Source organism: Ictidomys tridecemlineatus, chromosome 11 (genome assembly GCF_052094955.1).
Source record: "Ictidomys tridecemlineatus isolate mIctTri1 chromosome 11, mIctTri1.hap1, whole genome shotgun sequence".
Lineage (NCBI taxonomy): Eukaryota > Metazoa > Chordata > Mammalia > Rodentia > Sciuridae > Ictidomys > Ictidomys tridecemlineatus.
The window spans coordinates 83,549,422-83,566,539 of NC_135487.1; the positions used below are offsets into that span (position 1 = coordinate 83,549,422).

General features: G+C 41.7%; 1 protein-coding gene across 1 annotated transcript; it reads left to right on the forward strand.

The window, feature by feature from the left end:
* The first annotated feature begins 14,374 nt into the window (after nt 1–14,374).
* LOC144368590 (PRAME family member 12-like) lies at nt 14,375–17,020 on the forward strand. The gene is made up of 3 exons (XM_078027781.1): nt 14,375–14,661; nt 15,043–15,624; nt 16,447–17,020. The coding sequence occupies exons 1-3, from the start codon at nt 14,375–14,377 to the stop codon at nt 17,018–17,020; spliced, it is 1,443 nt and encodes a 480-aa protein (XP_077883907.1).
* Nucleotides 17,021–17,118: the final 98 nt, after the last annotated feature.

Here is a 17,118-nt window from a genome sequence, read left to right on the forward strand (position 1 = left end):
AGTCCTGTCTTTTCTGTCCTTCAGCCTTTCAGTCTGATACCTTGTCAGGACTTTTAAGATAATCTTATGACCCAAGCCATTGGAGTCAAAGAAGGTGTGGGTGAATGACCAGAAAGTTTGGCTGGGAGGTCTCCACAGAAGAAACATAGGAGACCACTCATCACCTGGAACTAGGGGAGAGCAAGGAGCTGGAGCTAGAAAGGTGTCCCCAGGAAGGGTTTGCTAAGTGGAAATTGGCAGGCTTGGGCAGGGTTGGAGCATGGTCTGAGGTCTGTTTCCACTTCCAGAATGTAATTGAGAGGACCATGCTCCCTAGAGGGACTGTTTGATTCAAAGGAATCATTGCCACCAAGGTGAAAAAGAATGGCTTGCATTTGAGTGACCATGAGCAGCTTGGAAGACCATGGAGGTTGCCTTAGGCAACTTGACCTGAAGTTGCTCTTTTGCACCACAAAGAGGAGTAAAGCTTCTCCTGGGCAGGGAAGAAACCTGCAGTATCAAGGGTAGTAAGACTGGCCTTGAAGGGAGTTGGGAAGTTGAGGCCCTTGGTTCTCAGAGGCCACATGCAGCCAGGCTCTGCCTGCACCAGGGGTAACAGGAGCTCTAGTCCAGCACGAAAACTAGATATATCAACAACCAGGGTCCAGTTTTCTAGTTTCATCTCCCCATTGCCCTCCAAGATGCCTCTACCCAGTTTCACTACCAGCACCTACACAATATCGAATAACAGAAACAAACAGAAAATCACGTTTGGGGGTGGGGGAGATTGGTTTTTAATTAATTTTCATGCCTATTCTCTCCACAGTCAGCCCCAATCACAGAAAAATGTAATCTGAAGCAAGAGCCACCTAGAAATCAGTGTCAAATGAGCCAGAAGAAGGCAGGCTTGTCCCAGTGTGTCCCCTTTCCTATCAAGTAACTTTCTACTGCTGGGTTTTAGAGCCAGATGTCATTGTGCCCAGTAGAGGGAATGGGCAGCTTGTGGGTGGACTCTGCCTTAGGTCAGAGTTGTCAATTTTCCCTTAGCTGTTTTTATTTTCTTTCTCTTCTCCTTTTCTTCCTTATTCTCCTTCTACCTCTCTTTCTCCTCTCCATTCTTCATCTTCTTTTTTGGTACTGGTGTTTGAACTCAGGGTACTTAACCACTGAGCCGCATCCCCAGCTCTTTTCAATTTTTATTGATGTGGGATATCACTAAGCTGCTTATTGCCTTGTTAACTTGCTGAGGCTGGCATTGAACTTATGATCCTCCTGCCTCAGCTTCCTAAACCTCTGGGATAGCAATCATTGCCCAGCACATCTGGTTCCCATCCCTGTCTTATGCTGAGACAGGATCTCACTTTGTTCTGCATATTACTCTCAAACTCATGATCATCCTGCTGCAGCCTCTTAAATAGCTGGATTAGACAGGTACCAGCATGCTCCATTTAAATGTAAGCAATGCTAAAAGCCACATAGAGTATTTGAAAACATTGCAAGTAAGAGATGGAAAATGCTAACTCTTAGATGAGGCTTGATTGTCATGTGTATGTTGTACACATGACAGCATGCCACTTTGGAGTGGAATACCAGTAAAGAAATAGATCCGAATAGAGTCCAGCCTATAAAAAATATTATGTCATTCCAGATATGGTTACATGCACCTATAATCCTCAGCTCCCAGAGAGGCTGAGGCAGGTGGATTATGAGTTCAAGCAGTGCCTTGGCAATTTAACAAGACACTGTCTAAAAATTCAAAATAAAAAAGCCTGGGATGTAGCTGTAACAGAGCATCCCTAAGGTTCAATACCCGGTAAAACACTCCCACACATATTTGCAAAGGGGAAATAAAGAAATTTAGCACAGTGTGGTGGCATGTATCTGTATTTCCAATGACTTGGTGCTGAGGCAGGAGGATAAAATTGCTTAAGCAAGATTTAATTGCTTCAGCAATTTAATGAGACCCTAAGCCACTTAGTGAGACCCTGTCTCAAACTGAAAATATATAAATGAAAAGAAGATGTAGCTCTGTGTTTTAGTGCACCTGGATTCAACCCTCAGAACCAAAACAAAAACCAAACCAAAACAAAAATTACAAAAAAAAAAAAAAAAGGATAAAAGGGCTGGGGATGTGGCTCAAGTGGTAGTGTGCTCGCCTGGCATGCGTGCAGCCAATGTTCGATTCTCAGCACCACATACAAACAAAGATGTTGTGTCCACCGAAAACTAAAAAATAAATATTAAAAAATGACTATTCTTAAAAAAAAAAGAAAAATAAAAACAGAAGGAAAGAAGTTTCATATGATCTAAACCAAAGCAGAAATCAAAACTATTGGGATGAAGGCAAATTTTATGTAGAGACACTAAGTCCAGACCTCTGGTCATTTGAAGAGAAAGATATGTGATATTCTCTTTGCATTACAAACTATGTGCCACTATTTTGTGTTTTTTTTTTTTTTTTTTTTTTTTGGTAATGGGGACTGAACCCAGTTGTGCTCTACCATGGAGGTACATCTCCACCTCCTTTTAGTTTTATTTTGAGACAGGATCTTGATAACTTGCTGAGTCTGGCCTCCCATTTGTGCTTCTCCTGTGTCAGCCTCCAGCATTGCTGGGTTTGCAGACATGTGCTACCACTTTTTGGCTTTAGGTAACTAGGGAAGACTGTCTGAGTGTAGACCCTCTAAAGGTTCTGTTTTGAGCTCAGTTGCCCTATATCACTAAAGCAAATGTTGTCAAATACTTTGTTCTCCTCCCTGATGCTAATGTAATAATGAGGACACAGGTTTCAGAAAAAGGAAAGGGAATGTTTACTATTTTGGTAGCAAAAAAAGAGGGTCTTCTGTCCCAAAGGCTGTCATTCTGCCTATCAGAGGAACAGGTTGTTTTTTTTTACTTACTTGATTTAAAAAACAAAAAATAAATGACAGCAGAATGCATTACAATTCTTATTACATGTACACAGCAAAATTTTTTATATCTCTGGTTGTATATAAAATATGTTGACACCAATTCTTGTCTTCATACATGTAGTGTATTTGTATAATGATGTCCATCACATTCCGGCATTCTTGCTAATCCCCTGCCCCCTTCTTTTTGCTCCCACTCCTTTGCCTTATTTAGAATTAATCTATTCCTTCCATGGTCCCCCTCTTTCCCCTACTATTAGTCAGCCTCCTTAAAGCTGAGAAAATATTTGGCATTTGTTTTTTTGGGTGGGGGATTCTGTAACTTAGCATTATCTTCTCTAATGTCATCCATTTACCTGTAAATGCCATGATTTTATTCTCTTTTAATGCTGAGTAATATTCCATTGTGTATATACGCCACATTTTTTTTTCCATTCATCCACTGAAGGGCATTTATGTTCCCTCCACAGTTTACCTATTGTGAATTGTGCTTCTATAAATATTGATGTGGCTATGTACCTGTAGGATGCTTTTTTAAAGTCCTTTAGGTATAGTCTGAGGAGAGTAATATCTTTGTCAAATGGAAATTCCATTCCCAGATTTCCAAGGAATCTTCATACTGCTTTCTGTATTGATTGCACCAATTTGCAGTCTCACCAGCAATATATGAGTGTGCCATTATCCCCACATCCCTGGCCAACATTTATTGTTGTTTGTCTTCATAATAGCTATCATTCTGACTGAAGTGAGGTGATATTTTAGAGTAGCTTTGATTTGCATTTCTCTGATTGCTAGAGATGATGAATATCTTTTCATATGTTTGTGCATTGATTCTATATCCTCTTCTGAGAAGTGTCTGTTCAGGTCTTTGGCCCATTTGTTGATTGGATTATGTGGTTTTTATGGTGCTTAGCTTTTTGAGTTCTTTATATACACTGAAGGTTAGTGTTGAACAGGTTGCTTTTACAGAGGTGATTCTGAGAAAATTAGATTAGAAGAAGAAACCAGGAAGGAGAATATCAGGGACAAGAATATCAGGGAGGAGGAAGTTAGGGAGAAGACTTGAGGAAAAGAAAAAAAAATATGTAAGATTCAAAGCCACAAGAGATTTAGTGAAAGCATCAAGCAAACTCTTGTTACACACTGAACCACATCCCAAACTCTCCCTTTTGTGGAGGAACTGAGGATTGAACCCAGGGGTACTTTAACACTGAGCCACATCCCTAGTACATTTTATTTATTTCTTTTTTATTTTCAGAGGGGTTATTACTAACTTGCTCAGGATGTCTGTGAACTTGCAATCTTCTTGCCTCAAATCCTGAGTTGGTGGAATTAGAGGATGTGCCACTGTGTCCATTACAATCCACATTTTTTAAAAATCCCCACCCCAAAATTTTATTCAGCAAAAAAAAACAAGGTACACAAGTCTGTTTTTCTATTTCTCTCTTTTTTTCTTTTTCCTTTGTACCAGGAGTAGAACCCAAGGACACTAATCCACTGAGCCACAGTTCTAGCATTTTTTTAATTCAATTAATACAAGTTATAGGAAATGAATACTTTAATTATACAACATGTTGGGCAATTAGGCCTTTCCTATTAGTTCCATTACCTGATTTCTGAAGCTTATTGATTTTGAGCTAAGATAAAACATTGAACTGTTTCATTGAAAAATTAATAGAGACACAATTCCCTGCATTAGTGAAGTCAAGGCACTGAGTGAAATTTACCAGTTGTATTTTGCTAATTTAATTTGTCTCTCAGAAATGCCCTTAGTGACACCACTGGTGTAGGTCTCTTTGTGCTGACACTAAGCAGATGTCAGAGCTGCAGTGTTTCTAATTCTCAAGGCTTCTCTTCCTGGATCTTTAGTCATCTTCTGTAACTGATTTCTCTGTTTGCTTCTGCCTCTGCTCACACTTCTGTACTACTGCATATTGTCTGGGCTCTAAGGCTGCAGGGTCTGCCTCCTTGGACTAAATCAACCTTGGATTGAACATGGTTGAAAATAAGTACATCTTGGCTGAATGTGTAGAGACTTTTTTCTTGTCATTATTCTCTAAACAGCACAGTGTAAACTGCTATGTAATATTCTCATTGTATGCTGTGGTATAAGGAACCCCTAGATGGTTTAAAGCACACAGGAGGATGTTCATAGGTTATATGCAAACACTGCATCATTTATACCTGACCTTGAACATGTGCAGAATTTGGTATACAAAGGGAGGGTCCTGGAATCAATTTACTGTGGATACTGAGTGATGGCTGTACTTGGCCTTTGGCTAGGGAGTATAATTTTCACATATGTGTTTACTCTCTAGGTCATTTAAACCCTACATATTTTCACACATTAACAATCATTTGTTTTGTAGTGGGTACCAGGGATTGAACTCAGGAGCACTTAACCACAGTGGAACATTCCCAGCACTATTGTGTATATATTTTAGAGACAAGGTCTCCTTGATGAGCTTAGTTCCTTTCAATTGCTGAGGCTGGAATTGAACCTGTGATCCTCCTGTCTCAGCCTCCTGAGCCACTTGGATCACAGGCATGTGACACTGTGACTGGCAACCATCATTCTTAGTATCAAAAACTAACCCAGGTACATTTAAAGAGAGAGAACAAGTATAAGCATGTTGTAAAGCCCACATGATTACTGTGAAAGTTGGAATAATGCTGTGGAAGTGGGCAGGCACCAAGGGAACCTGGCTAGTGTTGGGATGGGCAAAGGTATGACATCTGCAGTGGAGGGGAGAAATAAATCCTTTTAACACACTAATGTTTTTTAATGCTTTATTCACTCAAGTCACTCAATACAATTTAACTGTATAGGTTGTTAACCAAGAAAATGATAATCCTTAATGCTGGGTACTGCAATACACATAATCAGTTGAAAATTAAAAATTCTATGTTAACTCTGAGCACAGCAAACATTTAATCATGCCAGACTCATTACAGATATTTTCTCTGCATGCTCGGCTCAAGAGCTAGGTTTAGAATATCAAGTCTAAGGGTTGAAGTCCAGCGTAGGTTCACTCACTCAGAAAACAGTGATCAGGTCAGGAACTGATGGAGGCTTCTCCTGAGCTGGATGTGCCTGCTTGTTGAGGACACAGTCATAAGAGTAAGGCGCCATTTTTTCCAGGGTCGAGATGTGGCTGTAGAGTTTGAGAGAGGTGAGGATGATGCAGAGGATCAGGTAGATGATGAGAACAGGTGGGATTTCAGAGCAGGACCTCATCAGGCTCTCCAGCATTTTGCCATGTGTGCAGCTGTCTAAATATCTGTTTTATTGCTCCATCATTTCTACTAAATGTTGGGGCTCTGCTCACCCTTTCAGTCCCTATCAGCTCTTACCATGTTTCTTAGTGACGTCTTACATTCTGGGTCACAACATCTGGTTTGAAAGTTTCTTCCCAAAACTCTCAACTCTGACTCCCATTAGAGTTAAAAAAAAAAAAAACTGTGAGTGTTAAGCATAGCCAAAATAAGAGGTTAAGGAATGCATGAAACCAGGAGAAGGAAACCAAGGCAACCAAAGCACAAATTACAAGGAAAAGGACAGAATCCAGAGTACTGGTAGCAGAGCAGAAGGAGGTTCTGTTCAGGTTAAAACGCTCTTTGGTAATTATAAAAATTTTCTAAATCCCAGAGGAAGCCCAAAGGAAAAAAAATGGCAGCATGTTCACAAAGACAAAGAAGGAAATCCAAACTTATCCCATTAGAAAACACCAACCCACAGAAACAGACTAGAGAGGAAGGGAGGAAAACAGAGAAAAAGAACTAAAGAGCAATCAGAAAAAGAAACTAATAACAAATAAGCCCAGTCAGAAATAATTCTGTATCTTTCAATAAAAAACCTTGAATTTAAATAGATTAAAGTCCCCAATTATAAGAGGTAAAGTGACTGAATGGATTTTCTTTTTCAATGTACTCAGTTCCTGCTGTCTACAAGAAAGTCACTTCACCTCAGGACACACACAGAGTGACAGTGAAGAAATGGTAAAGACATTCTACAAGAAGGAAACCAACCTAGAGCAGGAATGGCTAGATTCCTATCAGATAAAATAGACTACAGATTAAAACACAATAAAAAGAGACAAGGTGATCACACCATGATAAAGGGTCTATTCAACAAAATGAGACAGCAATTGTACACATACATGTACCCGACACCCAAGCACCCACATGTGAAAACAGATATTACTGGAATGTAAAAGAAGAAGTCGACTACAACACAGTAAGAACTGTGGGGGTTTCAACTCCCCTTTTCAGCACTGGACAGATCATCTCTGCTAACAGTAGACATTTAAGACCATCCCAACCAACTGCTGCAGAGCAAACATCCTTCTCAATAGTACACAACACATTCTCCATTTATTCTCAAAATAAATCTGCATAAATTTAATAAGAATTGAATTTATAGCAGACCAATGGTGTTTCCTTTTTGGGAAGTTCCTTCAGGGAGGAATAAGGCCCTGACATCTATCTATGTTCCCTTAATTCTTTTCACCTTTGATGAGCAGGCCCAAGTAAGGAAGAAGGCCAGGAAGGTTTTTGAAAGTTTATATTTGTTAAATTTATAATTTGATCAGATATGCCTAGATTAATATTTTTTTCTAATTACATTCTGCTTTCTGCTAAGGCCAATTTACAAGGATTAATTCTCAGTCTAATAGTTTTTTTTTTAAACAAATAACCTACAAGGCTTTTGTTTGTCTGTTTTGGGTAGGGGGACCGGGGTACTGTCTGTCTACATGTATTGGCATGTCTACATATATTTGGTACTAAAAATTGACATATAAGCTCATAAATTAGAATTTAAAAAATGGATCCTAATACCTTTGCTTCATATGTCTTAAAAGGTTCAATTGAATTGGGTTAATGAATAAAAGTCAAAATGTTAATAAAATGTTAATGTCTAAAAATAGTTTAATATCCATTGTCTCTAGGATATTTCTTCAATGGGAAAAATTTACAAACACTATTCAATACACTTGTCTTATACCTTTTTTAATAAAATGTAAATTAGATCTGACCTATATAAAATTAATCATGGATGTGTGTATTAGAGACATCTGATTGGTTTACAAAGTTTAAATGTTAACTGTTAAAGGTAAAATCAAGTAATAAAACTCCTTAAATTGCAGAAGATAAAAATATTTAAGCACCGTTCTTGTTTTCATATATTGGTAAATTTAAAAAATTTAAAATTATTTTACCTTATCACCAAAACAAGGTTTCTAAAATTTAAAAGTCCCAGCAGGTATAATTCTATATACAAATAGTCAAGAGGTTTCAACTGCATTTCAATTACAGTACTATAAATATATTCTCTCCTATTAAAATGGATTAATTTATCTAAATTCAGAAATTAATAAGGGTTATTTTAAGATATAAACAAAAAGAGGGATCCATGGATTAAAAATTATTAAAAGGTCCTAAATATAAAAATATATTTAGTAAAAAACATGTTTCCAGGTAAGAAAGCCTCTGTGTGGTAAAACATAATTATAATACATCTAAGTAAACAATAGAGTCTAAGTAAGTTAATGTAAACATCTATAAATAAAGGAAAATATTACAATGTTTTTATATAACTAAGTTGTTAATGTATGTAACACAAATAGTTAACAGTTTTCAAGGCTATTCCCTAAGAGCAAATTTTAATGTGCTGATATAAACCAAAGTTTGATTCACATATTAAAATGACAAACACTTCTTAAAATATTAAATACATTGTGTCTGTTAAGGTTTATGCTCTAGAGCAACTAATTGGACAAATGAAGGTTTGTACATCTCTGGTGAAACAGCAACTGTTATTTTAGAGTATTATTGCACATTACAGAGTCTGAAACTTGGTTAATATAAAAATATAAATAGAATTGTACTACATTACACTTCTTTACATATCCAATTTGCTTGGTTACATTGACTACACCCCCAAATCTCCCTTTTGTGGTTTTTTGGCTTTAATATGAGGCATAACTGAAGGAGTTATCTTTGCTTTTAGAGAGGAGAGTGTCTGCTGCTGGCCAGCAATAAAGGCTTAATTGTAATGGCAATGTGTGGTCTGAGAGTAATTTGAGGTCTCGGTATTAGTATAAAGTTCATCCAGAGGAATTTTGCAGTCTGAGGCTATTATTCTCTTTTAATTATGGCACTTGCTCGCCAGTGCAGTGTAAACTCTTGAGGGTTTTAAATGCTCTATGGCCAGGTACTGAGGTGCACACTTAGAATCCTAGTAACTTGGGAGGCTAAGGCAAGAGGATCAGATATTCCAAGCCAGCCTGGGAAACAGAGTCAGACCCTGTCTCAAATTAAAATATTAAAAAGCGTTGGGGGTGTAACTCAATAGTAAACTGCCCCAGGCACATAATCCCCAGCACTACACACACATATGCAAACACACACACACACACTAACACACACACACAAATACACACAAAAACACACAGTCCAGCAGCCTTTTGCATGCCAAGTGATTGCCATCAGATTCAGACAACTCACGGGAGCCAATACTGACCATGTAATGGCTTAGAATATTCCATGGTCACAGTGTCCCAGCTGATGATGCTACTGTGAAAGAATGCAGAATCAAAATGAAATTTATGTACCAAAACCTCACAGAAGTGGAGGGCAGAGGATCATGCAGGAGAAGGTCCTTGAGCTTGAGAGTTTGATAATAGACTTTCAGGAGGACTCTGCCAAAACCACAACTTTACACCAAAAAAATTGCTTCTCAACTCCGAACTTTCCAAAGAAGATCATAGGATTTTTATCATTGGCTCTCAAGAGATTAATAAAACACAGAATGGGACCTGTAAATTCCAAGAAACTCCACTAGAGACTTTCTTCTGCACTGCAGTGGAGTCTATTATGGTTCATTCTCAAGCACATTTTGAAACTGGTGGGCAAATGATTCCAAAGACAATTAAATAGAGTAATGGCTTCCACGTGGAATGTTCCAGTTGAACATTTCTCAAACAGATGCTCTTTTAAGCCAGGTGAGGTGGGCCATGCCTGTAATTCTAGATTCTCAGGAGCCTGAGAAAGGAGGATGGCAAGATTCAGGCCAGACTTGGCCAATTGCCAAACCTGTTTCAAAATAAAACAAAGAGAACTGGGCCAGTAACTTAGTGGTAGAGTGCCCCTGGTTCAATGCTCAGTACAGGAGGAGGGGAGAGTAAGTTTTTAGGCTTCAATTTGCTTTTATCCAGTTCTCTGATTACATGGGAAAAGGAAAACTGAATCATCTCTGTTAAAAGTTGAAGTATTATTTCATAGGACATAATTTTCTGTATTCACTTTAAATATCTTTCACCACTCTGGTAAAATGATTTATCTTTTATAATGATCTGAAAGCCCACTTTTCACTAAGAGCTTTAAACCATTTGAGATTATTGACTAACTTCTCTACTATGAAAGTCTACATAGTCATTTGACCTTGAGCTAACATTGGGATGTTCTAGAGAACTTCATATTTGCTCAAGGGATTTCAAGAAAAGAGACATTAAGGCAATTAGCCTAATTTTGATATGATGGGAAGTCATGTCAAATGTGTCATAACATTTTCAAGTTACATTTATTGGGATACTTTATTAATATTTACTTTATAATGGCAAAAATTCATAAAAAATCTCTTATGTTTTCAGATACTATTCCAGACATTATATAAAAATGTATTTCAATCAAATCAACTTGTTAATAACTGGTTATCATATATTGCCAACAGATTTTAAGCCATGAAGATTCAAAATGTTTATCATCAATAGCTATCATTTGGGCTGGGGATGTGGCTCAAGCTATAGCATGCTCACCTGGCATGCACTCAGCCCTGTGTTCATTCCTCAGCATCATGTACAAATAAAGATGTTGTGTCCTCCAAAAAATAAATATTTAAAAATTCTCTCTCTCTCTCTCTCTCTCTCTCTCTCTCTCTCTCTCTCTCCACTCTCTTCAAACCCACCTTGTTGTTCAAATGTGGCTTAATGAGTATCAACATTGATTCCTAGTCATCTATTAATTCCCTCCAATGGGGGACTGGACCAACCAGGAAAAGTCCATCCTGGAACTGAGATAGAATCAAACCCTAACAATTAGGTGATGCATCCAGAGAAAAAAAATCTTCATCCCAAGGGGGAAACATAAATGGTGCTCAAATCAACAGGAAGTAACTTTGTCAAATCCTGATGAAGGGGAAGCAGGGTGCTGCAAAGTGAAGGTCCCTAGGCAGCCCTGCATGATGGCAGGAACTATCACAAACCAGTCAGCTCCAACCTCAGCTGTGCATAAAATAAACCCATAATTTCTAAGAGGACACCTGGCCAGTCACCACCTATTGTCCTTGAACTGAGGCCACCCTTGGTACTGAATCTGTGGAACCAGTGATAATTGATTCAAAGCTGCCTTTGACACCCTGTCTCCCTTTGCCTCCTGGATGGGGCACTGCCTCATCTTTCCTTAAGTGTCCTGCATTCCTGCCCTATTATGACTGACTACACTTTTCTTTGGAGAGACACTGTCTGTTGTGATATAGGTTGACTGTAATTTTGACCTGCCTTGTGCACCAAGTCAGGGGTAATAAGAGAAGCCAGGGCTGTGGCATGAAGTCACCCTTTCAGCTGGTGACACACAGATAAATTCCAGAGAAACTTAAAATTAAATCAGAGTGTAGATTTCAAATATTGTAGAGCATATAAACCAGAGACAGTGTTGGATGTAGACTTAATCCTAGGGGTGCACACACACACATGAAATTAAATGTGTTTCATTTGTGGTAAGTTATGATGTGAAACAGAAACCAAATATAAACATAGCCAATTGTAATTATACATCTTACATATGATTATGTGATGTGAGCAGGGACACTTTCCAACAAGATACCCCCAAAAGACCATCACGGTTTAGACGCTGTGTCTCTTAACAGCTCACTTGTGACAATGTTTTGGAGGACAAATGATTGGTTTATAGCCATAACCTAGCCAGTGCATTAATCTCTGGTGGGATTAACTGGGAGAAAATGGGGGCAGTTGGGCTGTGGCTGGAGGAAGCTGATCTTTGGGGTGTGAATATGGGTGTAGAGTTTGTATCTGCAAGTGGCCATCTCTCTCTCTGCTTTCTGGTAATGTGAGCCTCTTCCCTCTGCCACATGCTTCTGCCATGATGTTCAGTCTCAACTTGGAGGTGCTGTCTCTGGATTGAGGCCTCTGAAACCAAGCCACCCAAATAAACATTTCCTCCTCTGTAGTTTGCCGCAGTCTGGCTGGGCACAGTTCAGGAGCCACCTGTCAAAAGAAACTAACTTTATTTTTAGAACTACAAACGCCAAACAAAACAGCTCCTCAGGAAAAAACCCTCAGAGCCCAACTGCCACCATTGGCTTCCCACAAGCCTCTCACCCACACCAGCCTCACCACCTCCCACAATCCTCCTGCTCTTGAGGCCGATTGGCTGGGTCACGTGGGCGGAGCCAAAGAAGTCCCCCAATGAGCAGCTCCGTGGTCTGAAAGAACAGGGAAACAGCCCAATGAACATCACCGCAGAGGAGCCAATCAGCTAGATGTTGCTGGGGCCGCTGTGAGCCAATCATCAGCTTTGCAGTCTGAAGGGCGGGGAAACAGCCCAATGAGCATCACCACAGAGAAGCCAAACACCTAGATGTTGCTGGGGCCTCTGTGAGCCAATCATCAGCCGGCAGCTGGAAGTTTGCTGGCAGCTGGAAGATTGCTGGGGCCCCTTTGGCTGTGGCTCTCAACTGTAATTGTTGTCCTTGGTCTTTTAGTTACAGCACCATAAAGCTGACTAAAACAAAGAGACCGAAAAAACAGAAATGCAATTGTCTAACCGCCACCCATTATTAAGTGGGTGGAGATTTTGGAAGGTGATCACATACTGCTTTCTGATTGGATGCTGATCAATCAGAGAGAGGTGGGGGCGTGGCCAGAGAGGCCCTAAACGCTTCTGCAGAGCCAGAAGAGAAGCACAAGTGTCTTGCAGCCTAAGGAGACACATCCTGACCTACTGAAGCTCAGAGCACCTGCACACCTGGCCAGATCCCGTAAGTCTGTCACTGGCCTAAGGACCAGCGCCTTCCCTCCTCACCTGTGTGGATTCAAAAACAATTTTGTTCCTGTCTTTTCTCCTGAAGCAACTTAGGACTTCAATTTTGCTTCTCAGTGTGGTTTTGCCTTTATGCTAAATATTAGGATTTTCATTTTGGTTTATGTCACTTTAAAATTTCCTTTTTTAAAAAATGTTTTTGGTGCCCAGTATTGAACTCAGGAGCACTTTACCACTGAGCCACATCCCCAGCCCTGTTTTGTATTTTATTTAGAGACAGAGTCTCACTGAGTTGCTTAGCACCTGCTCTTTCTGAGGCTGGCTTTGATCCCTTGATCCTCCTGTGTCAGTCTCCAGAGCCTATGGAATTATAAGTGTAGGCTCCCTCACCCAACTTCTATTCATTTGTTTGTTTTTTTTTTGTTTTTTAAGGATTATATGGACAATATAATTTATTTATTTACCTATTTATTTATTTGGTGGTATGGTATGGTGATTGAACCCAGGGCCTTGTATATTCGAGGCAAGCACTCTAATTACAGAGGTATATCCCCAGGTCACCATTTATTAATTTTTATGTTCTGCTGAGGATCAAGCCCAGTTCAAGCCCCAGCTACTTTTTTTTTTCACCAAGGAGATTGGATTTCTATTTCATTCTAATTGATTGCAATTCTATTTTCTGATGATGGAAATATTTATATTGTGTGCCTATAAATTATACTCTTTTGCTGGGCTGGTGGCACACACCAATAATCCCGCCAACACAAAAGGTTGAGGAGGCTGGAGGACTAGAATTCAAAGCCAGCCTCAGAACACAAAATGCTACACAAATCAGTATGACCCTGTCTCCATCTCAAATACAAAATAGGCTTAGGAAAGTGACTCAGTGGTTGAGTGTCCTAAATTCAGTCACCAATATTGGCCCCTAAAAGACTATAATGTATGGCCTATGTTGTTTTGTAATTTATAATTTGTTTAAACAATTTAAACCAAAAGCTCCAAATGATCTCATGGAATAGTTCATAGATTCTTCTCTGATCTGTTTGTTCTCTTCAACATCCCCCTAAGATGGCAGAATCTCACATGTGTAACAGATATCCATGTTGTAATTTCCAAGTGTTTTATAATATGGCCACAAGCTTTATAAATGTTCATTTAAAAAAAAATTAAAATGAATGTCACCCATATAAGGGCAAGTCCATTTTCAGCCATATAGTTGTTGAATCTAGGAGCCTACTGTTTAGGTCACATGACACTCCAATTTCCCTTTTAGAAGGACAACCTAATAATCCAAAGCTTTCACGCATAAGAGTGAGGTGTGTTTATAGACTTCCCCGTACCCCCTTCCCAGAGGCTGGCAATGGATGGGATAGTGGCCTTTTCTCTGGACCATATTCCAGGATCTTTCTTCTTTCAGACTCCCAAGGATGAGCGTCCAGTCTCCACCCACGCTGCTGGAGCTGGCAGGGCGCAGCCTGCTGAGCGACAAGTCCAGGGCCGTCCTGAATCTGGAGGACCTTCCCATAGAGCTCTTCCCACCACTCTTTGTGGAGGCCTTCAGCAGGGGACACACTGAGGTCCTGAAGAAAATGGTGCAGGCCTGGCCCTTCACCCGCCTGCCCCTGGGGGCCCTGATGAGGAAGCCACAGCTTGAGATGATCCGAGTGGCCCTGGAAGGCCTGGACATGCTGCTTGCACAGCAGGATCACCCCAGGTGAGGGTGACCCAGGTGGCCTGGAAGGGAGCACTCTCGGGGCCAGGGAAGGAATGGGTATAGGCAGGGAGAGTGGGTGCTGAATTGTGCACCACAGGCTTCCTGTGCTGCCAGCAATGAGGGGTGGAGAGGCCTTGGCCATGCTGAGCCCCATCTGGGAAAGGCTTCCAGATGTGGAGGTGCTTGTGGCAGCTGTGGTGACCCATGGAGGAGGAGGCTGTACCTGCCCCTGCCTCAGTCTGTACAAGTGGGGGCACCAGGCTGGATGGGAGGGAAGTGGATGGAGAAAAGTGAGACAGAAGGAAGAGGTGGAGCAGGGGGCAGCAGCTGAGAGGGGTAGGTTGGGGCCTCAGGGCTGAGACTCTGCTGTCGTCTCCACAGGAGGTGGAAACTGCAGGTGCTGGATTTGCGGAATGTTCCCCAGAACTTCTGGAGGATGTGGTCTGGAGCCGTGGTTGACGCCTGCTCACCAGAAGACATTAAGAAGAATCGAACATTGAAACTTGGTCCAGCAATGGCAGCTAAGCAACCCTTCAAGGTTTTCATGGACTTGAGCCTCAGAAAAAGACCCCTGGATGAATTCCTGACCCACTTGTTCCTGTGGGTCACACAGAGAAGGGACAGGCTGCACCTGTGTTGCAATAGTCTGAAGATCTTTGGGAAACCCACCAGCCACACCAGGAAGGTCCTGAGACTGCTGCAGCTGGACTCTATCCAGAAGGTGGAAGTGCACTGCACCTGGGCGGCCTCCAGTTTGGCTGCTTTTGCTCCTTTCTTGGGCCAGATGAGGAACCTGAGGAAGCTGCTTGTCTCCCAGGTCTATGTGCCTGCCTACACCTCCCAAGAGGAGCAGGAGCAGCTGCTTGCCCAGCTCAATTTGCAGTTCCTCAGGATGGACTGCCTGCGGAAGTTCTGTGCCAATGCTATCTTCCTCCTCAAGGGCCATCTGGAACAGGTGCTGAGGTGAGTAAGACGGAGGAGAGCACCCTCTGCAGACCAGTTACAGGAAATTTGCACCTACCAGCCACTGAAACTCTCATGGTTAATAAGACACTGGGATTTCAATAACCTATCCTTTTGTTCCTATTTGATCCTGAAGCTAGATCACATAATGTGCATTGGAGCAGACTCCTAAAGGAGGGTCCATAGCCTGGGAAGTGCCACCATGCTGGGAATCCAGTTGGGAGGGACAGGAGCTAGGGATGGGATTGATGTTTCCTCCATGGGAGGCCTGTTCAAATAAGGTGGTGGAAAGTGGGTAGAGAAGAGTGCTTGGAAGGAGGGAAGCCCCCACACTTACACCTGTCAACAGAAAAGCTCTGTGATCCCCAGCTGGGAGCAGAGGTCCTGCCTCCATACCCACCTGGGAAAGGCTGTTCTGAACTCCAGGTAGTGATCCTGGGTGTAAGGGTCAGGAGCAGGGGTGGAAATCTTGCTGAGAATATAGTATGTGAGCCTCTCAGAGGGTTAACCCCAGGGGATTTTGTTACATCCTGCCCAAATTTTTCCTTCATACATGACTCCCCATGACCTCCTGTGGCCAGACCTGTGACTTTCTGCTTGGCAGTGAGGAGGGGACACAGAGATGTGGACTCATCTTTTCACAGGAGATGTGGTGAAAGGCTCACCCTGACATGGGGTGATGTGAATCACCAGATTCTGCAAAAGGCAGCATTCTAAGTGTGGACCATTGTCAGATCACCAGGGTGACTTTGGGTTTGGGCCAATTTGTCTTCTCCCTGCTTGACATTGCTCCTCAGTATTAACTTTCTGGTTTTTCCTTAGGCACCTGAAGACCCCCCTGGAGACCCTCTCAATAACCAACTGCCCACTGTCAGATTCTGACTGGAATTTTCTTTCCCGATATCCAAACGCCAGACAGCTCAGACACCTGGAACTGAGGGGCACAAAACTGACCGATTTCAGTCTGGAGCCCCTCCAAATCCTGCTGGAGAGCACTGCAACCACCCTGAACAGCCTGGACCTGGAAGATTGTGGGATCACTGACTCCCACCTCCAGACTCTCCTGCCTGCCCTGAGCCGCTGCTCCCAGCTTGTGATCTTGAGCTTCCATGGGAACTGCCTCTCTATGTCAACCCTGAGGAACCTGCTGCTTCACACTGCCAGGCTGAGCCAGTTGAGCATAGAGCTGTACCCTACCCCTCTGGAGAGCTATGATGCCTGGGGTACCATCCACCCAGGGAGATGTTCCCAACTCTGTGCTGAGCTGACAGCAATAGTGAGGGACTTTAGGCAGCCAAACATCCTTGTGTTCTGTACTGTCCCCTGTCGCCGTTGTGGCTACAAGTTCATGTATAACCAGGGCCTCACTCACTGCTCCTGTCCAACACCTGCCTAGTTGGGTGTGTTTCAAAAGTGTACCTCTAGGCAATTGGAGTTATAACCAGGATGTAAGGTCACCTTAGAGGGAATACAGAGCCCACCATTTCAGACATT